Raw genomic sequence first — 26,503 nt, forward strand, 5'->3', positions numbered from 1 at the left:
TTTTAAGTGGGCGGGGAGACAGAGTCAACCTTAGATGTGGCAAGCATATCCCTGTTTAAAAGCAGGATATTTTTTACACAATACATTCAGCTCTTTTCCTACAGATGACTGAATAGGGCACCTACTTTACTATGCTCCTTCGGCTTGCAAGCATATGCTGAGTAAAGCAAAAATATAGCCGTTTTATTTATTTATAAATGAGTTTTGAATAATACTTGCCTTTGAAATATCTCAAAATCTCTCACAATCATACATTTAGGCTGGGAAAGATGATCTACAAGCATAGGTGGTTATTAAGTTGCTAGTTACATGATCTGCAAATGATGCAGCTAGGAACTAAGGGCAGATTTACTGTTTCAGATTTAAGTGGATTAACGAGGAGCTACAATATAAAATCAAGAGAATTTTCTTGTATTTCATATAGCACCAGTGAACTGAGTGTTTCTGGCATAGCAATAACTAAAGTACTCAGCTGTAAACCTGTTGTGCAAAGGTTCAGACTTGTTACACCTTCGTAAGACTTTGGTGGGCCTGTAAATCCAAAAAGAGGTTGAAACCTCAGTGCACACTCACTTATAGCCAGTTTTGAAACCTTTCATTTATGTTTGTCAGCCTGTCCTTACCAGCAGTGACAGACAGAGCTGGAGAGGTTTGTGTTTGGGTTACACACACATCTGTGCTGCAAAACACAAAGTAGCCCTCATTCAAACCCCTCCAAAAAGTTTATCATCCAAAGCCTGGGTTTTTAACTCATTGGCTTTTCATTGAGAAAAAGGATCCTTTTTTACCTTACTACTTCTTGATATCAGAAGCAAAAATGGGACTGGAAGAGATTTTATTTCGTGTTAATTTTTTCTTACCCATATTGTGTGAGAAACTCTAAGTTTCTATGGAGCTGAGACATAGCTGCCGCTGTTAAATATTTCCTCTCTTTGAGTTAGGAATTCTTGCCCTTTAATAGACAGATAAATGTCAGTGAATTGTCCCTGGCACATGAAGCTGAGCACAGACCTGAGGTAAATTGAAGGACTGGGAGTTTAGACCAGGTTTGTGGTTTGTTGCATAATGTCAGCTCACTGTGCAATTCCAGCATTGGGTATGGGAAAAAAAATAACACAAATAAGAAGTTCTTTTTGGAAGAATCATCAGGAGGATGTAATCAGAAGTGTGGCTTCTTTGAGTGAACCAGTGCCAGAAACTTCTCCTGGCATAATGGACAGGGTCAATCAAGGACATAGCGAGTGGCTGGATGCTGCTTCCAGCAGTGGTGCCAGCTAGTGATAGCTTAAGCTGGCCATGAAATTGGACCTGAATCTGTTACGTAAAGCAGGACCTCACAGGTCTGTAACTTAGGTGTGATTCCAGATCTGCAAAGCTCATGGGCTTTTAAATCTAATCTGTTTCCAACCCATACTGGGATCTCTGTGAAGTGTATGTTCATGTGTATGCGGGGAAGAGGGGGAACTTGGGCAGGCAAAATAGGAGTGGTAAACCACTAAACTACTACCTTGTCCATGTCCTGTGGAAGCTATGCAATAGAGAGGTAAAAAAATTTATATCTGGATTCAGGGCTTTGACAGCCAGACACAAATTAAATAATCTGGGGCAGCATACAGAATTTGGCAGGAGAGGAGGGAAGAGACACAAGCACTTTACAATGCTTCATCATAGCACAACTCCCCTCACAACACAGAACTCCCTCTTCCACAGAAAATGGCATACTCCACAACTACTATTTAAAAGTGTTCTTTGGAATCGCAGCCCCTGAACTTGGTTCTGTTTAAAAACAGAGGAAATGCAATATCGCAACTGTTCTGCCTAACGTAAGATGGAGGCCAGGCTGAAGAAACAAGAGAAAGTTCTTGCAAATTGATCTTCATAGTGAACCTGAGCATGTGACATTTACTTAAAATAGTTACATGCATTAAATTCCTGCAGCAGGGCATTACTGTCTGCCCCGACCTTACCCTCACATGTCCTTGGGCAGCTCAGTAAATATCTCCTGTTGTGGCCTGTGAGTATGTGCAAGTGCATCTTTCTAGAAATGCAGAACGTGAGTTTAATGGCACTAAGAGAAGAACCAGAAGACCCTCTGCACCCTCAAATGACAGTGTCTCCTAGGAACATTTGAATACTTGTAGTTTATGTAAAATATTACAAGCAGAACTGTTCAGCAGACTTCTGCAAGGTATGCAATGTGGACAGTATCGATCAATTGACTGGTCAAACATACATATTCATAGAAAACACACAATCTTGGCTTTCTTTAAGTCAATCTTCACAAAGCCATAATATGAACTGCCAACTTTCATAAGGGGAATGATTAGTCAGTAGTTGTCCTGATTTTGGCTGGGATAGAGTTAATTTTCTTCCTAGTAGCTGGCATGATACTGTGTTTGGGATCCAGAATGAGAATAATGTTGATAATACGCTGATGTTTTAGTTGTTGCTGGGTGGCGGTCAAGGACTTCTCAGCTTCTCAGGCTGCGCCAGGTGCACAAGGAGTTGGGAGGGGACACAGCCAGGACAGGCGACCCAAACTGGCCAAGGGGACATTCCATCCCATGTGACGTCATGCTCAGTTTATATTTGGGGGAAGAAGAAGGAAGGGGGTGATGCTTGTCTTCCCCGGTTCACCGTTATGTGTGATGGAACCCGGCTTTCCTGGAGGTGGCTGAGCCCAACATGGGGAGCAGGGAGTGAATCCCTTGTTGTGCTTTGCTTGTGTGCGCAGCTTTTGCTTTACCTATGAAACCGTCTTTATTTACTTATTATTATTTTATTTTTATTATTTATTTTCTCACTTTCACTCTTCTGATTCTCTCCCCCATCCCCCCAGGAAGGACTCAGCGAGCCACTGTGTGGGGCTGAGTTGCCAGCTGGGGTTAAACAATGACAGTAGTGAATATGAGTTTTACCATCATGGATTTATCGCCCTTTATGCAAATATTTATGCATTTTACCATATTGGAAGTTCTCAAGTGGACTCAACTTTGCTCATTGCAAAGATGCCTGAGGAGATTAGAATCTTAGCAGTTGTACAATAGAGCTGCATGATAGTAAATAAGCTATGTAAGATTACATATTACGGTGTTATGAAATATCATTAATGCATTGTATGATTAAGCAATCGTGGACTTTGAACTTGTGTGGCCAGCTGTGGTGTTTTACTGAGGTTTGTGCTTGCTGCTACTGAAAACTGAGAGAATGAAAAATGAGGTCATTCACAACACCTGGCTGTAAGGGAGAGTTTCCAGGGCTTGGCACGTGGACAGAATCCATCCCACTCAGTTATGATCTATACTGTGGGCAGCGATGTTGAAATATGTATATGTTACATCAATAGAACCAGGGGAAAAAAGTTAATAGCTTCCAAATGAAATGCAGAAGGTGCATAAGGACATTTATTGCAGAACAGCTAAACAATTTCTGTTTGTTAATACATTCCCACCTAAGTCATGTTTCATGAACCTCTCATCATTCCTCCTACTCTCCTGTAGACTGTGGCGGCTTCGTCCATGCCTTTGTTGAGCCGCAGTCCCCAAATGAACCCTACCATCATGTGCTCCACTGAGGGCTTTGACTCTGCCAAGTGAAGCAAAGGTTTTATATGCAATGCCAATTCAATGGCCTACAATTAGATTTACTTCCTCTGCAGCAGTTTATTGCTACTGATACACGTTTAGCTCTGATTTGCTATCCACGTGTGATCGCTGTTTATTTTGGCTACTTCAAATTCATATACTTGATTTCAAACTCCATTATGTAGTATTTTTGACTCTGTTGTTAAAATTCACCTCCTTGATCTTAGATTATTTCTTGCATGGATTAATATGATTCTTAAGTCTTTCTTTCACCTGCTAGTGGCTTTTACCAATTATAGAACCATAGTTTGCATTCCCTCTTTCAAGCCCTTACTAAACTACTGAATAGACGATCTGCCTGAAGTGCTGCCGTCCAGTTATGCCCCCATCTTGTGGCAAGCGTACATCTCAGTGCTTTATTCTGATATCTCGCCATTCGTGTGTTGGTGCTGGGCCAGTGACTGCTCAGATAAAGCAAACAGAGCCGAGTGCGCAAGCGCAGTGGGGCTGGAGCACCCGAGCCGTGCCCGCCTTCCTGCCGCTCAGCCGCGCCCTCATTCGCTAGCCGCGCCATCCATCACGAAGTGGGCGTGGCTTAGGCCACGGTCCGGAGGACTGCGCAGCCGAGTAGGAGACGGCAGCTCGCTGCGGTCACTGCGCCTGCGCAAAGCGCCAGCTTTTCTGGGGGGGGGGGGGCCCACTCTGCAGCCGCGCTTGCGCACTGTGCTCTCGGCCTTCCCCCTTGTAGCGGAAGTGGCGGGGCCGCGCCAGTTCCGCCTCGGCGTTGTTCGCTGTGGACAAAATGGCGAAGATCGCCAAGACCCATGAAGGTAAAAAGCCCGAAAAAAACCCCCACAAAACCCCCCGCAGCGGCGCTTCCTGCCCCGGCACCCTCGGCCTTTGTCTTTAGGTTGTGTTTTTGCCCGAATCCGGGCAGCGTCAGGCCGGGCTCGGCGGGCGGGCTCTCCCCGCGGCGGGCGGGCCGGGCCTGTTTGTAATGGCGTCTGCGCTTGTGGCACCGCCATGGCCGGGGCCGCCGTTCGCGGGCAGGGGCTGGAGGGACGGGGCCGCGGGGGCGAGGCCTCACTCGAAATGTCGATACCACGCGGTTATTCTCTTGCCCGGGCCCTTCGGCCTGGGTCCGCGGTAAAGCGGAGGCCGGGCGGGGGGGGTGCTCGCTGGGAGCCACCGCGGCCTGAGGTGTTCTGAGCGACGTGGGGCACACTGAGAAAAATGCCCTGAAGGAGGGGAAGAAACAGCGTGAGATCTCGAGCATTTCAGCTGCCGGTTGAGCGCCGAGACCTCCTGCTGGCTGGGGCTTCCCCCAGGAAAACTGGTCTCTGAGCGGTTTAATGAGCGAGGGCTCTCCTGGGCGGTATGTTGTTATTTTCAGAGGTGCTGTGTTCACTGCTGCTTCCAGCTCCTTGCAGCATGAATCAAGGCTTTCCTGGACAAGCTTGCCCTGCTCTTAAATACCTTCAGGCAAAGAAGAATATTTTTTTTTTCTTTGGGGGTTTTACTCATGTTTCTGTGCGTGATGAGTGAGCTGCTGCGTTTTATGTAAATTTACATCTGCAATTCAGTCATCAAAAAACTACCTCGGGACAGTCGTTGTGCACTCGGAGGTAGGCAGGGCACCCACATATTCATCGCCTTTGGGGACAGTAAGTTTTGCACTGAAAAAAACTTGAAATGCAGAGGTGTCATTTCCGGTGGAAGTGAGGTTTAATGTAGTCTTTAGCACCGCAGACCTGGTTTGGGTTTATGGATGAAGAAAAGCTTAAACTGTTCCATTCACTGTTTTTTTTGTCTTTAATCTGATTTTATTTTCTTACGTTCCAGAACATTTTTGTAGAATTCTCTTTTTTTAATATACTTTGACATGCATAAGGCTTATGTGAGATACTACCCAAGTGAGTATTACCCATCACAGTGCTCTGCCTGTCCTATTATGTAAAGAGCTTTTAATAATAAAATAGTGGATTAAAAAAAAACCAAGCCACATACACACAAGATAAAAAAAAAGAAAAAAAACCCAAACCAAACCCCCAAAATAGCTTATTTATTGAAGCAAATGGTGCCCCGTTGAATTCAATGTTAACATTGACATGCTTATAGTTGCATGTGTTGAATCAGAGCAGATTTTTAAAGGGGGAGATTGTATGTAGGTAAATTAAAAAATATGTATAACTGGGTATGATCATGTAATGCTGTCCTTCACAACATGAAGGTATTAGCTGAACAGCTTATTTTTTTTCTGAGTTCTATCTTTTTTTCAAATCCTGACCGATTTTCCAAATCGAGTAGTTTGTTACTAAATAGTCTTAGACAGTTTTTCACATCTTTGTACTGTTTGTTAAATACTTGTTGATTGATGTGTTCAAGACACAACTTGAAAGAGGTCTTGAAATATTTTGGGACTGTTTCAGTTGGGTAGCTTAGGGGGAAACTGTTTTGTTAGGTTGAGGAGTCAAGTTTTAAATGGCAGCTTATAAAGCCTCAAGAAATGCCTGAGTTTTGAATGCTGTCCAAAGTGGTTCTCAATTTGCATCATTTTTTTTTTCTTGCTCAGAAACGGACTAAGAGATCTCCAAATGTAATAGAGAGACCTAACATGTATGAGAGTGCTAAGGTTGCTAGAAGTAAAGCTGCACAGCAGAAGCTAAATGTGCAAAAATATGATAAGGCATGAAAACACAGAAACTATTTATGCTGTAAAATGCTACTTCAGCAGAGAGTCTGATTCTTCTTTCTTCTTTTGTGCTGAATAATGTTTTACACTCCAAATGTTGCAGGTAGAACTACATGTATGGTAATGGAGTATATATTTTGAGAAATACTATCATGATCTGGCTCTGAGCTAGATTTTCAGGGAGTTCAATTTTAAATATGTTGGCTTTAATAATATTCAACATTTATCATATGTTTCAAATCAACTGTGCATGTTAAAGTTACTTCTTTCAAAATACCAAAATATATTGAATAGAGTAAAATACAGAAAAAGGAATGATCAGTAGGATATTATCCTCCCACCCCCGTCAAAAAAAAAGAAAAAATCCCACTGCCTTTACTGTTTCTCTGTCTTTGATTGAAGTTTCTGTTTGTGTCCTGGTTGACTGAGTCATCAAACAAGTACTTTGCTTTACACAAGGTGTTTTTAAGCCATGTGATTACTCTTTCTTAATTTGATTTGTATTTAAGTGCTTTGTGAAGTAGGATGTGAGCTTTTTCAAGAAAGCGCCAGTTATCAAAGGAAGGGAAACACATCTTTAATGCCAAAATAATCTTTCCCAGCTAAATATGTGATGCTTTTTAATCTAGCAATCTCTGGCTGCAGACCTTTTACATCTTCTGCTTTTGGGGGGATGTTAAATGTTTGTTGGTTTTACATATATTAGTGGTAGTTTGTGATAAGAAAAGGACCCAGCTTTGAGTTCAGCTCCTGGAGTTTACAGGGCTGACCACTTACTTTTAAACTAACCAATTCTGATCTGCAGTCTTTCAATCATTTAAAAAATAAAATCCACCAAAACTAAGCCACGCCCCCCAATTTACATCTCAGGTCTAATAATTTGGATTAGCAGTAATCTTACTGTAAAAATAATAATAAAAAAAGTATTCTAATCTTAATTTTTGTCAGGTTTCTTAGCAGATGTTGTTGTATAGTGTCTTTTGCAAGATGTCTCAGTGGGAAAACCTTGGGAAATGTGTTTGTCTTGATAAAGAGAAATGAGCAACAATAGTAGAAAACTAGTGAGTAGTCAAGATATAAGACTCTTTGTGAAGAGAATTTCCTGCAGTGTTGTAAATTGGCAGTTTTCCCTCAAGTTAATGTAGCAGGAAATACCACTTCAAATGGGAAAGGGTGAATCACAGAATTGCTGAGATTGGAAGGGACTTTGGAGACCACATAGTCCAGGCGTGATCCTTGCTTGGTGTTCCTTCAACCATGAAGTGCAACTCTTGGCTGTTCTTTTGACTGTGGAAATTAATTGCTTGATCTACTGAAATTCCCATTGTACATGTAGTTATCTTTACATATCTGTTGAATCAAATAAGATTTAGATGGAAACTAATAATTTTCATGGAGTTAGCTGTGCTTTGGTATGCCTATGTCACAATTAAAGTCGTTGAAGACAGTTGAATTACTGTAACTTATTTTCTTGTTACATTAGAACAGGTAGGAAGAAAGCATGGTTTAATTTGCTTCCTTGTTTTCTGGGTTAACAAGTTAATGTTTTTTTCTGAAAGTACAAAATTTCTGAGGTCAGAGGTGGCCACCCGAGTTGATTAGAGTCAGACGCTGATATGTTAAAAGAATGACAAAGCTCCCGTTAGTCCTGTTGGAATAGGCAGGAATGGTCATGAGTAAATAATATTTGAGCTGCCAGAGTGGAAAGAAACTGGCCCTTTTAAAAATTTTTGCTAACTTGATATGCAGTAGCGTATTAGATGGTTGTTTTTTTCATTTGTTCAAAGATAATACAGCTTTGCAATCCATTAGATAACACAGTCCAGTGTTGTTTTGTTAAACGTTCTGAGATTTGGCAACTCATATGGTAGCTCTTTTGAACAGATTTGCTTTAATTAACAACATTGGCTTGTTAATTGGTGATAACATTTTGAAAGGCTTTTGTCACGAGAGGATTACCTTTGTTGCGAAAGGGTTAGTGTAGTGTTGAGAAATATTGCTGTGGTGTAAATTACCTTCTCTGCTACCTCTGGCAGATAGTGGGTTTCAATATTTTGCTTCAGGCCATACAATTGAAGTTGTCTGTGCTGAATAATACTACAACTTGAGGAAAATCTGCTTATAAACATCATGTCATAGTTTTATGTGTTGTATTTGTTTATTTCTTTAGAGGTAATCTTTAAAATTGAGTGAAGAGCTCAGTTTGTTGTCCACAGTAACATGAATATTACATTTTGTATGTATGTTTAAAAAGACCTGAAGTTTTTTTTTTGTCTTTGCCCTAGATATCGAAGCACAAATTCGAGAAATTCAAGGAAAGAAGCCTGCTCTTGATGAAGCCCAAGGAGTAGGCCTCGATTCCACAGGATATTACGATCAAGAAATCTATGGTGGCAGTGATAGCAGGTTTGCTGGATACGTCACTTCTATTGCAGCAACTGAATTGGAAGATGTAAGTGATTTTAAGTATTTGCTTGTTTAGCGCATGTGTTCTAAGTGTATTGGAATTTATTTTGAGTAATTTTTAACAGCAGTTGCTGAAGTAAAAGCAGTTATTGTTGTTAAAGCCATACTGGACCAAATATGTCTTATCTGGGAAGCCCGTAAGCTCCAAGTCTGGCTTGTTCTTCATGAATTGTGCTTTGAAAGTCAGGTAGGCCTAAGCAGAAGGCAAAACATTGTGGCCTGCTGCTTAATCAGTGTTAGCCTTGACTGGAATAATTAACCTTGTTCTGTTGTTGCTGCCAAGATGAAAAATAATGGTGAAAAAAAATTCTAATAAAACTTGGGCCAACAAACTTAAGTGACTATTTTAAGATTTCCGTTTCTACTTTGTTTCAAATTTCAAAGCATTTTTTGAGAATTGGCTTTTTCACTGTATTATGTTCTCCTTACCTGTCCTGCTTGTAAGATTACTTTAAATTCTAGTGTTAAACATTTGACCACATTTTCAGTTGCAGGAGCAGTCAGAAACTACAGTTCTGACCATAAATACATAGGCAACTACGTATTACATTGAGTTAATTATATTTTTGAGAGGAAGGAAGATTGTTATATTCAGTTTAGTACTAGTTGACGTTTTTCACATCATGTACCATGTGTCATTTATGGAATTCTAAAAATTCCTTGATGAAAAATTTCCATTACAGGGTGTCAGTGAAATCAGTTCATAGTTTTAAGACCAGTTTTTCTTTTGGATTGCTTTAAATTATTGCACACAAACTGGCTACTAATATGAGGAAATAGCACACTGTTTACTTGTTATTGACATTGTGATTGGGAAGCTGTAACTAAATCAACATTAATATATTTCTGAATTTTTCACTGTTTCTGAAGCGTTTATAGAGTTATTTACTGAAGTTTTGACCTATATCTAGATGACTTTTAAGAAAAAAGGATCTGAATTTCTGTGGACCAGTTTTTGCTGGTGCCAATGCTGACTGGTGCCAATATGAAATACAGACTTTTTGTATAACTAATGTAGATAGCATACTTGATTAACTGTAGCGTATTGCGGAATACTTGAGTCTTGTAGAGAAAAACTAATCTTTTTAGTGATGTGGATAGGTTTATTTGATTCAGCAGTTTGGGAGTAATGAAACAAACTATGGAAAAACTTGCTAAAATTTGGAATTAACTACTTTATTTGTCCATTTTAATCTTTTCTATGACCACAGTATGTTAATTTGATGTTATTTTATCTAAATACGGTATCAATATGAGAAATTTACCATGTCTTTTTACTGCCAGGATGATGATGACTACCCTTCTACAAGTTTGCTTGGCCAGAAGAAGCCAGGGTACCATGCTCCAGTGGCATTGCTTAACGACATACCACAGTCTACTGAACAGGTACATCCTAATTTATTCTTATAAATAAAATATAATCACTTAGGTTTTATATTCCTGGAGTGTCTTTCTGTGAAATTTTAAAAGCTTGTGAAGAAGTGTTAAGTCCCCATGCAAAAAGAAGGGGGAAGGTTGACAGCATGAAACGCTTTGGTAACAGGTGAATAAACTTCTTAAAATAGCGAATTCTTGTCACAAGTTATTTCATAAGACATTTCGTGTTTAGAAGAAAGGTAAAATTCCAGTTACAGAAGTAAAATTTATATTAACGTAGTATTTTGACATTCCTACGTAGTTGAGATTAAAATAAAGTAGGTCTTTTTAGTAATACTGAAAATGAGTACAGGCTTACGGTCACCAGACACTTTTCGTATTGTTCTTCTTACATATGCGACTAAGCAGCTTTTTTTGTTTGTTTTTAGTATGATCCTTTTGCAGAACACCGCCCTCAAAAGATTGCGGATCGGGAAGATGAGTACAAAAAGCACAGGCGGATGATGATAATTTCCCCTGAGCGTCTTGATCCTTTTGCAGATGGTAATTTATTTTGACTTTCCTATACCCTTTATGAGCTTTGTTGTCTTTAATTGTCTTTAGCCCTTTGATTTCTGTTGGCATGCTTATAAACTTAGTTTTGTTTTAAACATCCCCTTTTTATAGAGATTTGGTTGAAAACCTAGATCCCATATTCTTCATCTTTATAATACAAGTTTTCTTTCCAGGTAGAAGGACAAGAAAATAATGAGCCATTGCCATAGAAACACAAAGGGTTAAAGGTTTCTCTTTTCTTTTTGTTTTGGGTTGTGCGTTATACTTTGAACAACTTGTGTATTGAGTGCTCAGATTCTTTCAGTATCTTGAAAGTTTTCATTCCAAGTTGTAGATTTACAGGGTTACTGCTTTTGAAATGCTAGTTCTCAAAATAGAGCACCTAATTCTTACCATCCTATGTAAACTTAGGTGGTATAGATAAAAGAAACAAAAGCAGATATAAGACTTCGATACTATTAATAGTTCAAGTCTGTTCTGATAATTTTGGAATGCAAGTCAGGAAAAGGGGTATAGTGGGTCCGACAAACTTTCTTCAGATGAGTTTCACGTGTGGCAATAAGGTGCCTGTTGGCTTAAAATTCGCAGCTATTTTGCAGGTTTTACAAATTAGAATTTCAGCCTGCATGAATTAATAGGGATATTAATTATTTTACTTGCTTAATTGTACTTGCTATAAACATGTATTGTCAGAATTCACAGGCCCATACTAACTGTCCTTAATTTCTTTCCTACAGCAGTACTGCTATATGCCAGTCCTGTCTGCATTCTTAAGGGTGCAGTTCAACACATCCTGTGTAGATTATGGTGAAAAAGTATTCCAAAGGAAAGTCTTATCAAAGCTAGTGTCAGAGTGACACAGCCAATTGGGCAATCATCTCCAGCATAGAAATGTTTCAGAAGTTGGTCTTTTTTTTCCCTAAATCAGAGTGCTATACCACTTGTATAGCAAATCTGCACATTTTTCTAAAAGAAAAGTGGTTTTCTTGTCTTATTTTTATAAAGTTGGGCTTCTTGTAAAGTATTTAAAAGTTTAGTTAAGATACACAGCATAAACCAACATATGGTATACAAACCCCATTACCTGTGAGTATCTTTGTGGTGGTGTGTGTACAGTATTGCATCCAGCTCCCAATCACAGCTGTACCTTGAGAAGAAGGGGAAAGTGCCATCAAACAGTTTTTTGGGGTTTTTTGTTTTGTTTATTGGTGAAGCCCTATTGCAATATGACTCTAGAAGATCTGGGAGAGGTCTCCAGATTTGTCAAACTTCTAAATGGGTCTTTATGCTAAAACATTTTAAACATTACGTAGGTATGCACTAGTTAGTTATAGTCAGATACAGCTAGGATTGAACAGCTTACACAAGGTAATGTTTTGAATATAAATATCTTTCCAAAGTGTTACTAATGGTAAAGAGATAATTTTCTAGGCTTCTATTCTGCTGCTTGAAGTCAGAACTGCTGATGGACACAAAGGCACGAAAGTGTACGTATTCCGGATTAGCAACCCAGGAACCCATCACTTCTGAAGACTCTTAACTGTGTTGTCATTTTATCATTTATATCGTCTTTAAAATATTTGTTTGAAACTGCAGTAGTTATGTTTGTGTTCAAACAGGTTAAATTGATCAGCAAACTGAATAAACGTAAGATACGTGTAATTTTTAAAATTTTCAATCAAAAAGTAAAATTAAATGATCACAGAATAATATAATATTAGAGCAGGACAATAGAAAAAGGCAATAGTTTCTGCTTATCCTGTACTCATTGTGCTCCATTCCTGTTGCTGTTCTCTTCTGCAGGAGGGAAGACGCCAGATCCTAAAATGAATGCCAGAACGTACATGGATGTTATGCGTGAACAGCATTTAACCAAAGAAGAGGTGTGTATGGGGAGGGTTTTCCACTTGGACTTTGTTTCATTTTATAGCCTTCGAAAGCATGTTAAGAAAGTGGGAGTGGAAATTTTTTTCCTTGACTTATAAGTCTTTGGAAAATCCTGTTTTTCACATGTTGAAAGTCAGTAGTATTTAAAGGATGAAAGTTTTGAAAAGCATCTGTTCTGTATAGTACCTAAACAATGGAGGGAGAAATAGTCTCAACATATTTTAATCTGGGGTTTGTTTGTTTGTTTGTTTGTTTGTTTTAATAGCGCCTAGACCTTTTGCTCTTTATTTTCTTTCAGAGGATGAGAGACAAAAACTAACAGTCACTGAGGGGGATTCAGTGTCAGAAATGTTCAGTTTTGTGAACTCTGTGTAAAGGGGATCCAGGGAGGTTTTAAAAGGCTTTTGTTGAAGCATTTACAACATATATTACGGTACTAAGAGTAGGTTTAAGGTTGACATTAGGCTTTAAGTATTTTTTTTAAAGTACATGCTTTATTCATGACTATTAAAAATTCATTTCATAGGTAAGAAGATACTGGTAGTACAATCAAATTTCTTGTGTGATACCGACAATGCTATCTTGTTGACTGCAGCAAGATCTTGTAGTTCCAGTGACCTCTGTAGACTTATATTGATCTACCCTACTCGACTTACCTTAATTGAGGACTTAGTTCATAATTTTGACAGTCTTCCTGTTCATGGACCCGTTGATAAGTGAAAAACAGTCTGGGTTTATGTGCCATTTTAACAATGTCATCTCAGGATTTTAAATAGAATTTCAGGGGTTTTTTATGTTGTGGGGTGTAACTCACATGAACCCATTTTCTAACTCGTCCACCTTTTAACTTGCTGAAGTGGAACTTGTTTTTTAAGGCATACATGTAGGTGGCAGAAACTGATAGCACTCAAAATTCCCCATGGGTTTGCATTTCTTGTAGTAATGACTTTTATAAGATATCGATTTGAAAACAACCCCTCCAAACACATAGCTGCTGTGTCAGTATAGAAGAATTTGAAAATCAGTGAACTTGAAATTAAAACAGTAGCTAATCGCATGTTGTTTGAGCAAAACCTCTAAAAACAGCACAAAAAGATTAAGATACAGCTGAAAAATCTCCTTTGGAAGTATAATCTGAAAAGGCCTTCTTTAGAAATCTGTTTCTTGTGTTTGTCTCTTTGTGCCCTTGAATAGAGGGAAATTAGGCAACAACTAGCTGAAAAAGCTAAAGCTGGAGAGCTTAAAGTCGTCAATGGAGCCGCATCTCAGCCGCCTTCAAAACGCAAACGGCGTTGGGATCAGACAGCTGATCAGACTCCTGGTGCTACACCTAAAAAATTATCCAGCTGGGATCAAGCAGAGGTAAGAATCCTAGTGTTCATCATCTTATCTGCAGAAGACATTATTAATGCTAATCCTCTGGAATTTCGGAAGTTTGTTACTCTACTAAAAAAACAGTAACTAGCAGACTTTTACTGGATAGTACAAGAGTTATTAATACTTCGTGGTTTGCGTTGTACAGACTCCTGGACATACACCATCTCTGCGATGGGACGAAACTCCAGGCCGTGCAAAGGGCAGCGAAACTCCTGGTGCCACCCCAGGCTCAAAAATCTGGGATCCAACTCCCAGTCACACACCAGCAGGAGCTGCAACACCTGGACGGGACACGCCTGGTCACGCAACACCGGGCCACGGAGGGGCCACTTCTAGCGCACGTAAAAATAGATGGGATGAGACACCTAAAACAGAAAGAGGTATTTATGGCAAACTGGAAAGCGCATACGTTTTGCGTGGTTAATAGTATAGGATTTTTTCACCTGAAGGGGAAACAGTAGATTGAGAAGCCAGGCAAGAAGTGATTATATTCTGACATCTAGTGGCTGGTGTGGTGGTTTTGCCTGAGTTCGTAGAATTGAATTCTGCCTGCTAAAGCTTAACTCGTGTCTGTGCAAACACCTGGGCTCAAAAATTGAATCGAAGTTTTGTGGTATATCTAGTGACTGCTGCGGGTTTGGATTTTAATGTGTAAAGGAGCTCATGTAGAATTGGTTTTTGTGAGATGTTTGTGTGTGGTGTTTTTGAACTGTTTAATTTTTTTGAAGAGGTTAGCATTAAAACAAGTTTTGGAAGCATTTTCTCACCTGCCTAATTGGAATAAAGCTCATGTGGCTGGGAACAATGAAACGCCATTGTTCCCTAATGCTTTTGTTGAGAGAGTACATGGAGTACTTCATCCAATTTCTAGAATATCTGAGTTCTCTTGTATTTTTTAGAATTCTATCTATTTAAGCTAAGATTAAGCAAGGAGATGACATGCTCTTTTTCATAAAATGAAGTTCTCTTTGATGTTTTTAGTGTAATGCATGTGTGTTTTCAATATTCACCGAAGACCAAAGTAGTCTTTACTTTTTGTCTAGTGTATTTGTTTACCTGTTGATTTGTGTAGACAAGAGGATGAGATATTGAAAATGGGTTTCTATAGTTCTTTCTGCAGAAGTTGTTTTGTTTTTCCTTAGACACTCCGGGACACGGCAGTGGCTGGGCTGAGACACCTCGTACGGATAGAGGTGGTGACTCCATTGGGGAGACACCAACCCCGGGAGCAAGTAAAAGAAAGTCGCGATGGGATGAAACCCCTGCCAGCCAGATGGGCGGCAGCACTCCCGTTCTGACGCCTGGCAAAACACCCATTGGCACCCCAGCTATGAACATGGCAACCCCTACACCAGGTGAGCCCCGTCCCTTCTCAAAGGCTTCAATGTCTTGTGGAAATGAACCATTTACCTTTATATAGTGTTTTGAAATAGGCTCTGCCTAATGTGTTCTCCTGCCTGTATGAAAGCAATCAGAATACGCACAGTTTGCCATTTTTAATGCCCATAGCAGCTCAGTTCTGGAGGAGAGAATCAAAACTAAGGTTACATGTCTGTTCCTGTGCAATTTAGTTGGTAAAAAATAGATAAGAGGCTCTTGGGAAGTTTGATAGGCTACAGATTTCAAGTCCTTTGGAAACTTTGGCTCAAGAGAACACTTAACCTTTAAGTGAATAAGTAATCTCCTTCTGTATACAGAAGATTTTATTTTAAAACTTTTTTGAATATAGGTCATATCATGAGCATGACTCCTGAACAGCTGCAGGCTTGGCGGTGGGAAAGGGAGATTGATGAGAGAAACAGACCGCTTTCTGATGAAGAATTGGATGCCATGTTTCCAGAAGGATATAAGGTAATTCATCTGGATTAAAATGTAGCAGACCAGGTTGTGGTGTTTGGTTAGTTTGTTTTCTGTGTTCTTCTTCCTCTTCCTTCTTCCTCTCTCCCTGGGGATATTGATTTTTTTTTTTTTTTTTTTAACCTAGTTGTCCTGGAAGTAGAATGTTTCACATTAAGTATTGATTATTTGTTGTAGATGCTTGTTTAATTTGGTTACTGATTTATTGTAACTCCATTAGAAAAGGAGAACCAAAGTTGATCTCAAAGGCCAGTTTTTATTCTGCTTCTCAATGTTGTGAACACCTGTCAAGGCCAGAAATGAGCTGAGTGGACTGATAAAAATATTAAGTCCAGATGTAGAAAAACATAAGAGTGTCACAAATTCTGAGTCAGCAAGTATGCTGTGCTGATACAGACACTGAAGTGCTGCTTTAATATTTTATAAAGAGACTTAAAAGAGACTTCAAAGTTTATTAGCTAGGCTCTCAGCAGCAGAATTGAGTTTTGTTCTGAAATATCGTCAATACAGGATAAGCATGAATTACAGACTGTCTTGGTGAATTTGTATTGCTGTGACCATGAAATCTGATGTATGCAATAACACTCTCACAAATCCCCAAACAGATAAAATGGAAGGTAGAAATTTAGTAGTGTTTTGTATTCGATGCCTTCCTCTTGTTATATCTGTTGTGATAAGATCAAATTTGTTCTTTCTTGTGTAGGTTCTTCCCCCACCAGCTGGTTACGTACCCATTCGCACTCCAGCTCGCAAGCTCACAGCAACTCCCACACCTTTGGGGGGGATGACGGGATTCCACATGCAGACCGAAGACCGGACTATGAAGAGTGTTAATGACCAGCCGTCTGGCAATCTTCCATTCCTAAAACCAGATGATATCCAATACTTTGATAAACTACTGGTAAGTGAGATTTCACTCATGCTGGTTAAAGTTTCCTGAAGTTTTTCTTTTGACTATGTAGTAATGCGTGTTTATTTGTCTGGAATTATTTCTAGGTTGATGTGGATGAATCAACTCTGAGTCCTGAAGAACAGAAGGAGAGAAAAATAATGAAATTACTTCTGAAAATAAAGAATGGCACACCTCCCATGAGAAAGGTAAGAGGAATCGTCAGATGCATTTATGTAATTTCGTTATATAAATTTGTTTCCATGTTTAGTTTCAGTTGTCTGTGGGATTCTCTTTAAGATAATCTACTAAACTTTGATATCTGTTTAGTGCTCTCTTCCTATTCTGTGGCTTTTTGTTAGTCATTCTATGTAATTTATTATTGCTGCTCTTTGTACAGTAATGTAAGTCACTCAATAGTGTATTTTATTTATTTTATGATTATGAGAAACTAGATTTATAGTGTGTTTTGGTTACAAGGCTTCGTAACTTTCTGGATTTTGCTTCTTACTCTTAAATTAGCAGCGTAGCTCTTATTTAAGTTTCAGCCTTACACGTTATGCAATACGTTAGCAATCTTTTCTGCACAGTTTTGCTCTGAATTGACCATAGCTCCAAGCTGCCTAGTTGCAAGTAAGGGCTGTGGAAGCTACTTTTCAGATGGAGCCACTCGTAATATGAGACCAGGAGCATACTTTTCTCGAGAATTGAACATCTGGGAGCTAAGATCAGGGTGTTTCTCTTCACGCATTCATTTTTAAACAGATCAGCATAAAATTGTTTGAAGTACAGTTTTACAGTGGTAGGAGCAAGTATTTTGAAGGCTGTGGTTATGGTGAATTACATTTTAACTTGGTTAATATCTACCTGTTTTGTAGTTTTTCGGTGTTGTTTCCTTAGTTTAGCTGAGGCTGGTTTTGGGTTTTTTTTTTAGGCTGCATTGCGACAAATTACTGATAAAGCTCGAGAATTTGGAGCGGGGCCGCTATTTAATCAGATTCTGCCTCTGCTGATGTCACCAACACTTGAAGATCAGGAGCGTCACTTACTTGTCAAAGTCATCGACAGAATTCTTTACAAACTGGATGACTTGGTCCGACCGTATGTGCACAAGGTCTGTTGCAGTTTACTATTTCATCTTTGGTTTGCTCTTTCTGATCATTGCTAGGAGAAGTGTATATTTTAACTTCCTGTCGGGTGATTGAAGTGTGGGCTTTATGGTATGTAGCATGATGTAAAAATGAAATATGCGCACTTAGGGCTGGGAAGGGGATCTTATGTGATCTAGGTAGTATCTTCAGGCCAGGTCCTTTTAGAGACCAAGAGCTCTAGAAAAAGCGTAATAGACTTTTTTTTTTTTTTCCCCCAGTCATCATAAAGCTTTAAGCTTGGGTCTATGTAATCATCTCTGCTCCATGGTGCTAGAGTTACGTTATGGTTGGTCTTCATGATCCTGAGGGTTTCTTCTGACCAAAATGATTCTATGATTCTATGGAATCTAGTAGAGCCAGAAATACTGGTAACAGTATTAATGAAAGGAAATATTAATTTGCTCATCTCTTTCAGATCCTTGTCGTCATTGAACCACTGCTGATTGATGAAGACTACTATGCTAGAGTGGAAGGCAGAGAAATTATTTCAAACTTGGCTAAGGTAAAGTTCCATCCTTCATTAAGGCACTGAGTTAGCTTACACATAGCTAACTCCTGTTTATAGGCATGGCAGAAGATTTATGAACAGCATAGTTAATTCCAGTTGGTATGTTTTGCATGTTTTTCCTTCAGGCTGCTGGTTTGGCAACAATGATCTCTACAATGCGACCTGATATTGATAATATGGATGAATATGTCCGAAATACAACAGCTCGAGCCTTTGCTGTCGTCGCCTCTGCCTTGGGCATTCCTTCTCTGTTGCCCTTCTTGAAAGCTGTCTGCAAAAGCAAAAAATCCTGGCAGGCCAGGCATACTGGCATCAAGATCGTACAGCAAATTGCAATTCTTATGGGTTGTGCTATCTTGCCTCATCTCAGGAGCTTGGTTGAAATCATTGAACATGGTAAGTTCTGCTCTACCAGGCAAAGACTGTTTGATTTGCTTTATATTTGGAAAAATTTTCATACCCCAGTGAGGCACAGTGGTAGTAAGGTCCTTGTTTTGTGTGGTCTTCTGACACCGAGAGAGACTTTGGCCGAACTGTGAAAGAGGAAAAGTGGTTGATTTTTCCCGAAAATAAGTTAATCTCTTTTATAGTGCCCCTACATTTTTGCTATTTTGAACTTGAATCACAAGATGTGGTACTAAACGCTACTCTCTTGCAGGTCTGGTGGATGAGCAGCAGAAAGTTCGCACCATCAGTGCTTTGGCTATTGCTGCTTTGGCTGAGGCAGCCACTCCCTATGGCATTGAGTCGTTTGATTCTGTTCTGAAGCCTTTATGGAAGGGTATACGTCAACACAGAGGAAAGGTATATCTAAAATACTTTCTTTAGTTTGAACTGACATGGATGTGTACCTTCTGTAACTCACTAGAGACCTATTTCTGCATTTCACTAGGGTTTGGCTGCCTTTTTGAAGGCTATTGGTTACCTGATTCCACTCATGGACGCTGAGTATGCAAACTACTATACCAGAGAAGTCATGCTCATCCTTATCAGAGAGTTCCAGTCTCCTGATGAAGAGATGAAAAAAATCGTGTTGAAGGTGTGTCAGAGTGATTGTTTAACATTAATATTGAATATGTATGTTTTTCCTTTTCTTAAACAAACAAACCCACAACCAAAAACTTACACAGAATTAAAATTGGTGGATTTTTTTTCTTTCCTGTCAGGTGGTAAAGCAGTGTTGTGGTACGGATGGTGTTGAATCAAACTACATCAAAACAGAAATCTTGCCACCTTTTTTCAAACATTTCTGGCAGCACAGAATGGCACTGGACAGAAGAAATTACAGACAGGTATTTTGGTTTCTTTGATTGGAAAATTTATTTACAGGAGAACAAAATTCACATTAGAATGTTCGTTCAGGCTAGATGCTTAGTTTTGTCTGTGTCCTGAAACTGAATTTTGTATGGACTAGCGATTTAGAAGTTGCGTAGCCGGAAGATTCATGAGTTCTTGGTAGGCTACCGGACATTTTACGTCTGTGAATGAGCCTACGTCGGTTGTAAGTTGGGGTACTTCACCCCATTTGTGTTGCTCAAAATAGTGCATGATTTCTAAAGGTAAAAACAATTGTTCCTAGTGCGCTTCAGATGTGTGGTGCTGTTTTTCCTCTTCAGGCTAGGGAAATTTATATTCAAGATGTAGAAAGTAGATTTCAACAATGTTTTGCTCACTTAACACTTGTATATTTCAGTTGGTTGATACAACTGTGGAGCTGGCAAATAAAGTTGGAGCAGCAGAAATTATTTCTAGAATTGTGGATGATCTGAAAGACGAGGCTGAGCAGTACAGAAAAATGGTCATGGAAACAATTGAGAAGATAATGGGGAATCTGGGGGCAGCCGACATTGATCATAAACTGGAAGAACAGCTTATAGATGGCATCTTGTACGCCTTTCAGGAACAGACCACAGAGGTATGGCCAAGGGTGTTTAGGATTTGTTTGCTCTAATTGTAAGCTAGTTCACCATTAGTCACACAGAAACGGATGCTTTTGAGTTAGATTTTTAGAATCATTTTTAGATGTCAGTGCTCGAATCAGTGAAATCTAGAAGCTAGCTCTGGAATGTTAGCATTTTAATAGCAATTTTAGAGGATGTCAAGTTTAATGAAAATGTTATATTGCTTTTGGTCTGATTTTTCTTTTGTTTTTACACCCAGGACTCTGTGATGCTGAATGGGTTTGGCACAGTGGTCAATGCTCTAGGCAAAAGAGTGAAACCCTACTTGCCACAAATCTGTGGTACAGTTCTGTGGCGTTTGAACAACAAATCAGCCAAAGTTAGGCAGCAGGCTGCTGACCTGATCTCTCGTACTGCAGTTGTCATGAAGACTTGTCAAGAGGTATTGTATCCACTTCTACCAAGTTTGCTGTAGCACGTCATAGTAACGAGAGGGAGGAGAAATTTAACTTCTGAATCTTTTTACTTGCTTGCAGGAAAAACTGATGGGACACTTGGGTGTTGTGTTGTATGAGTACCTGGGTGAAGAATATCCCGAAGTACTGGGCAGCATACTCGGAGCACTTAAGGCTATTGTGAACGTTATAGGTATGTTTGTGTATTGATTACATGCCCGTTCAAGTGCGAAATTAAAAGGCATTATAAAACTAAATATGCCTCTTTGAATTCACTAGGTATGCACAAGATGACACCACCGATCAAAGATCTGCTGCCACGGCTTACACCTATTTTGAAGAACAGACACGAGAAAGTCCAGGAAAACTGTATTGATCTTGTTGGGCGCATTGCAGACAGGTAAGCTGACCAGTGATCACATATTTGACCCTCTGGGTCATTATTGTAGCAAAAGCTAAAGTTGAGTATCAGGTTTGGCATCTGGGTATTTATTGTCATCTCTCTTGACATTTCTTAAGTTGTGTATAAAGCTTAAGATGAGATATTTAGCAGATGGTCTGTTGAATGTGTTGTAATTACGTTACTTTTTACAAAGTGTTTGCAAAATATGTTGTCCATTTATGCAAATTTAGAATGCACACAACAGAATAAGTTTTGAGTAAACTGTTAACCAGTGAAAGTCTAATGTGAACAAATACCTAATTAAGGAAATTACTTAAGCAGTCTCCCTCTGATAGCAAATGAATAGGTGGTGCAGTTTCTGTGGTTTTATTTAAAAACCTTAACATCACTGAAGAGGTAACTCTCTTTTCTTTCAGAGGTGCAGAATATGTTTCTGCAAGAGAATGGATGAGGATCTGCTTTGAACTGCTGGAATTATTAAAAGCTCACAAGAAAGCTATCCGAAGAGCCACAGTGAACACTTTTGGTTATATTGCGAAAGCTATTGGGTAAGTTGGTCTAATACTTATCCACTTCTACAGACATAGAGATAATTGTGAGTTTTCTGGTGAGAAATATTCAAACTTCTCTACATTTAGCATGTTAAATGTGTAGACTTGATTTTACTCATTTTGTAGAACACAGTCACCTATTCTTCATTAAAATAGGGTGCTGTACTTTTGAACTAAATGTGTAGATGTTAGAGTATAATTTGGTAGTGAGAGCTGTTTGTCTCATGAATTTATGATACTGTGATATGCATTCAGACTCTCTCTGTATTCTTCATAAACTCTACTTGAAATAGTCTATCTTCTCTTATTTTTCCCCGAATCAATACTTCTATGGATTTGCAAAGATGATAATGCAAGTCAGTAATTTGTAGAATGAAGCACAATTCCCATCTTTATGCATGTTCTTAAATAAGTGACCATTTACTGACTCAATGCAGATAGAGCAAGCAACCATGGAATGTCATAACTGCGCTTATATATGCAGGACATTGCCCGTCTCTGTCAACCTGTGTGGTTTTGTACAAGTTTGTCATTACCTGTGGGATCAGAGTAACAGTGGGGAGTCTGCTCCTGTCCTCCGGAGTTCACAAGAGGTAGAACAGAAGGCAGGGAAAAACCTAAATCTAGAGAAAATAAAAAATGTTGGCTATGAAAATGAGATCATGTAGTTGCTTAAACTGTTTTACAGTTTTGTGGTTTCTGTTGTTTCCCAGTTATCTAATTTTTTTGAAGGGCTAAACCACTTGCTGTCTGAAACTTAACTAACTTTAACCAAATCCTCACTGAATCTGTTGACACACATGTTATCTCTTCCAGACCTCACGATGTGTTGGCTACACTGCTAAATAACTTGAAAGTACAGGAAAGGCAGAACAGAGTATGTACTACAGTAGCGATTGCTATTGTAGCTGAAACATGCTCACCTTTCACAGTGCTGCCTGCACTCATGAACGAATACAGAGTTCCGGAGCTGAACGTCCAGAATGGGGTGTTAAAATCTCTTTCTTTCCTGTTTGAATACATTGGAGAGATGGGAAAAGATTATATTTACGCTGTTACGCCATTGCTTGAAGATGCTTTAATGGACAGGTGAGTGCACTTCTTTCTACCCATAGTACAGTTAGCCATAGTCATATTTTAAGTATATAGCTGGGTCTTAACAATAGCAGATATGCATGTTGTCCTCGTTTGCTAAAAATGTTAAGTGATCAGCATAATTTTGAAGCCATTGTCTGCAAATAATTCAGATTATATACTCCTATTTTACTAGTACTTTTGAGGATTGAAATGATACAAGCATCTTAAGTGAGTCAAGAATTCTTAAATTCAAACGGCTTTTGATAATTTCTATTGTTCATATTTTTGCTGCGGAATTAGAGTGCAGTAATTTGTCAGAAAACTGCATCTTTTTAAATTTACTGATTTTCATTACTCTGCCTATTGCTGTCAGTAAGTATGGGTTAAAAGTGTCCACTAGTACTTTCTAAAAAAGCGTTATTGAAAAGAAACGCTATGCTTATCCAATCACATTGCTTCTAAGTATACTTTCTGAACAGACCACTATTCTCTTTGCAGGGATCTTGTGCACAGACAAACAGCCAGTGCCGTGGTGCAACACATGTCTCTTGGTGTTTATGGGTTTGGCTGTGAAGATTCTCTTAATCATTTGTTAAATTACGTCTGGCCTAATGTGTTTGAAACCTCTCCTCACGTCATCCAAGCGGTGATGGGGGCTCTGGAGGGTCTCAGAGTCGCCATCGGGCCCTGCAGAATGTTGCAGTATTGTTTACAGGTACGTCCCTTGTCTGCCACAATAGCAGAGACAGAGATTGTCGAGCAGGATGTCTTTCCAGGAGACAGAAAAGTCCATTGAAAATGGTTTTCAGCAAAGGAGAAGAGTCTGGCTTTTGCCTCTTTAAAGTGTTCTTTAAACATGGCATTCTGTACCAAGGACTTCAATAATTGACATACACAACAAACAGGTTTTTGGGTATTGTGAGATAGCTGAATACATTGAGGAACTTGCAGAGAAGTAGTAGGTAACTTAGAATAGAAATTGGCTATAATGGCCTGGCGCTCTGACTTGTAAAATGTAAGTATCTCACAAATTTTGAAGTGTCTCACAAATTAATGACTGAGGAGTAAATTAATAGTGCAAAGGTTAGCAGAACAAGTAGCAAGTGAGATAAATAAACGAGAGGATAGACAATATTAAATCAACATTATTTGTAGTTAGCAAAGAAAAACAGTAAGACATTGAAAACTGTGTAAGAGTGAAGCACTAGAAGACAGCGCTTTGGTCAGAGTCTACACCGTTACATCAACACCAGGCACTTCAGCTTCTGTAAATGTGTACGTGGCAGGAAAATCTGAAAGCGCCTTTTCTGTGTGATTACACCTAATAGGTCTTGTGTAGAATATAGAATCTAAACTCTTGTAACAGGTGGGAAGCAAGGATGAATGTAGAGATGTGGCAGCATTTCGTTAATTATTTGCAGATACGGAATTTTGCTGTGTGGTTTGTTTTGGTTTTTTTTTTAATGTGGGAAGGCCTCAGCATAAAGATACTGACATCAGTAGGAAGGTGAAGGAAGTCTCTTGCACAGTGTATTTTTTGCAAATACTACTAGTATATTATTATTTAGAACTGCTTTTTCTAGAGCTTTCTGCTTTTTTTTTTTAAGGTTTAGTGATAGCTTATCTCATGTTTTCATATCTAGCTCTCTGTAAAAAATCACAGTTAGCAGAGCCAAAGATCAGACTCAGTTCCAGCCAAATATCCTGCATCAGGTTTTAGTTTTTATTTTAAAAGAAGAAATCAAAGCTAGAAATACATCCAGTGGAATTTCTCCCTGCAGAAAAAAAAAGATAAGAAAACCTGCCTCCAAATAATAGCTAGTTTAGATAGTCGCAAAAATTGGGAATGACTGATTTAGCGTATGTTCTTTCTTATAAGTGGTCTTACTGTAATCGCTTTTTTAAATGCTTTTGTGCAAAACTTGATTAAATTCAGTAACTTCAGTAACAGACAACTAGACCTTAAGTTTTAATAAATTTTGTTCCATTCTGTTTTCTAGGGTTTGTTTCACCCTGCCAGGAAAGTCAGGGATGTTTATTGGAAGATCTATAATTCGATCTACATCGGATCACAGGATGCTCTGATATCACATTATCCAAGGATCTATAACGATGAAAAGAACACCTATATTCGTTATGAACTCGATTACATCTTATAATCTTCTTGTTCAATTGTTTGTGTTTAATGCACAGTTGTTATTCAATTAAATGCTTCAGATTCGACGATGTAAAATTTTAAAATATTGGCGATCAGTATAGAGCTGGTCAGAGGCAGAGCTAGGAATCCAGTAGCATGATTTTTTTAAATATGTCCTTGTTTTTTGATGTTAAACAGTTAAAGCCAGTAGTGACCAAGAAAACAGTGATTACAGTGTACTGGAGGGATTTCGTTTTGGGTTCATCTTTATGAAGATTTAGATTTCATTCCTTGTGTTTAAAGGGGAAGTTTATTTGAGAAATAAACATTTGTGTATAAAAACTAATGGATGTGTGGTTTTTGGACAGAGGGGCTGGTAAAACAAGTCCCTTTGGATTAAGTATTTGTTCATGTAATAAATAGCTGGCATAAAACATTTTAACCCTTTTTGTCATCCTCTAGCTTTTGAATAAATAAGAAAAACATCCAAACTGGAGTTAATGTGTGTATCTTTGTCACGCAATAATGTAGCCGTAGTCCGGCTGATGGTCGTAGTAGTGGCAGTTTATTTTCATGGAAAAAATAGTGTTTAGTTGCTTCTTGTTGTTATTGCTTCATCCTCAGTGTCATGGTTGTAGGGATGGATTAGCTTGTTAAATTTTCAGAAGTTAAGCCATTTATTGTAAATGCTATGTGTAGAATCCATTGTGCAAGTTACGCGTATTGATCACATTTAGCACATATGGCTGTATATAAAACAAAATATTTATAGACTGTGCCATAATTCCTATAAAGAGGCAGGAAATAATGTCCCCAGCACCTGAGGTGAGGCAATTTCTAAGCTTGTGTGTGACATAGGAAATGCTTCAGCTCGAGATAAGAAATGCTTTTCATTTCCTTACTTGCTTTTTTCCTTCTGTGCATGTACTAAAGTAAAAAAGGTCTTGATATCTGAGAGTAAAGCGCACAGGTTAAATCACCCTGGTGGTATCGTACGTTATCGCGTGTTCACAAGATAACACACGGGAGTAGTTGGCTGTTGGGCGTGTTGTTCTCAGAGTCCTTGATTCCATTTGAATGCTGAAGTTGCCTCTCGCCAAGGCCAGTGCAGTGTTGTTGGCTGATGTCTCTCTGCTGTTCTGCATAAGCGTGCGATTCTTCAGCTGTTCAGCACGTAAGAAAATTCCACCCTGGCTTTCAAGGCCTAAATTTTTGTTAAGGGGCTCGGGGTGGCACAACAGCAACTTGGGACCCTTTTGTTTGTGAAGGTACAAATTTGTTCGGAACTGAAGGAAGTGACTTGGTTTATTCTAAAATTCTTTAGGTGAAAACAGCTGGAGCGTCTTACTCTTTGTTGCTGAACTCTTCCCTTGGAGAGTAACGCGTGCGATATAGTTTTCTAGTGCTTTCTCATTTAATGCTATCGTTTGATTTACAGCTGGCCTGCCATCTTCAGTAGTTCTGCAAGACAGGACCAAGCAAGTGCCAATAGAGAGGGTGGAGGGCTGAAAAAACCCAGAGTTTTGAGAGACTAACCAAAAGAGAGCTCTGAAACAGGTAGGAATGGGTGATGGCTCATGACTTCTAGATGCATCTTAGCAAAATAGTTATTTTATAATCAAGTCAAATTGTAAAA

General features: G+C 39.0%; 1 protein-coding gene across 3 annotated transcripts; it reads left to right on the top strand.

The window, feature by feature from the left end:
• Positions 1-4,345: 4,345 nt before the first annotated feature.
• Positions 4,346-25,213, top strand: SF3B1 (splicing factor 3b subunit 1). 3 transcript variants are annotated; one of them, XM_065637717.1, is made up of 25 exons: positions 4,346-4,414; positions 8,562-8,728; positions 10,027-10,128; positions 10,548-10,662; positions 12,478-12,557; positions 13,756-13,923; positions 14,084-14,318; positions 15,081-15,293; positions 15,668-15,789; positions 16,499-16,696; positions 16,792-16,893; positions 17,619-17,798; positions 18,251-18,337; positions 18,469-18,739; positions 19,002-19,147; positions 19,236-19,382; positions 19,510-19,635; positions 20,037-20,258; positions 20,504-20,686; positions 20,781-20,892; positions 20,979-21,099; positions 21,519-21,650; positions 22,470-22,742; positions 23,229-23,445; positions 24,731-25,213. In XM_065637717.1, exons 1-25 carry the CDS (start codon positions 4,387-4,389, stop codon positions 24,887-24,889), a joined length of 3,906 nt encoding a protein of 1,301 aa, XP_065493789.1. In that variant the 5' UTR covers positions 4,346-4,386; the 3' UTR covers positions 24,890-25,213. The 3 variants fall into 3 exon arrangements, with proteins under 3 accessions (XP_065493789.1, XP_065493791.1, XP_065493790.1); XM_065637718.1 differs by lacking the exons at positions 4,346-4,414; positions 8,562-8,728; positions 10,027-10,128; positions 10,548-10,662 and adding an exon at positions 10,863-12,161; XM_065637719.1 differs by lacking the exons at positions 13,756-13,923; positions 14,084-14,318; positions 15,081-15,293; ... (15 more) ...; positions 23,229-23,445; positions 24,731-25,213 and adding an exon at positions 12,106-12,161.
• Positions 25,214-26,503: the final 1,290 nt, after the last annotated feature.

This window comes from Caloenas nicobarica, chromosome 6 (assembly GCF_036013445.1).
Source record: "Caloenas nicobarica isolate bCalNic1 chromosome 6, bCalNic1.hap1, whole genome shotgun sequence".
Classification (NCBI taxonomy): domain Eukaryota; kingdom Metazoa; phylum Chordata; class Aves; order Columbiformes; family Columbidae; genus Caloenas; species Caloenas nicobarica.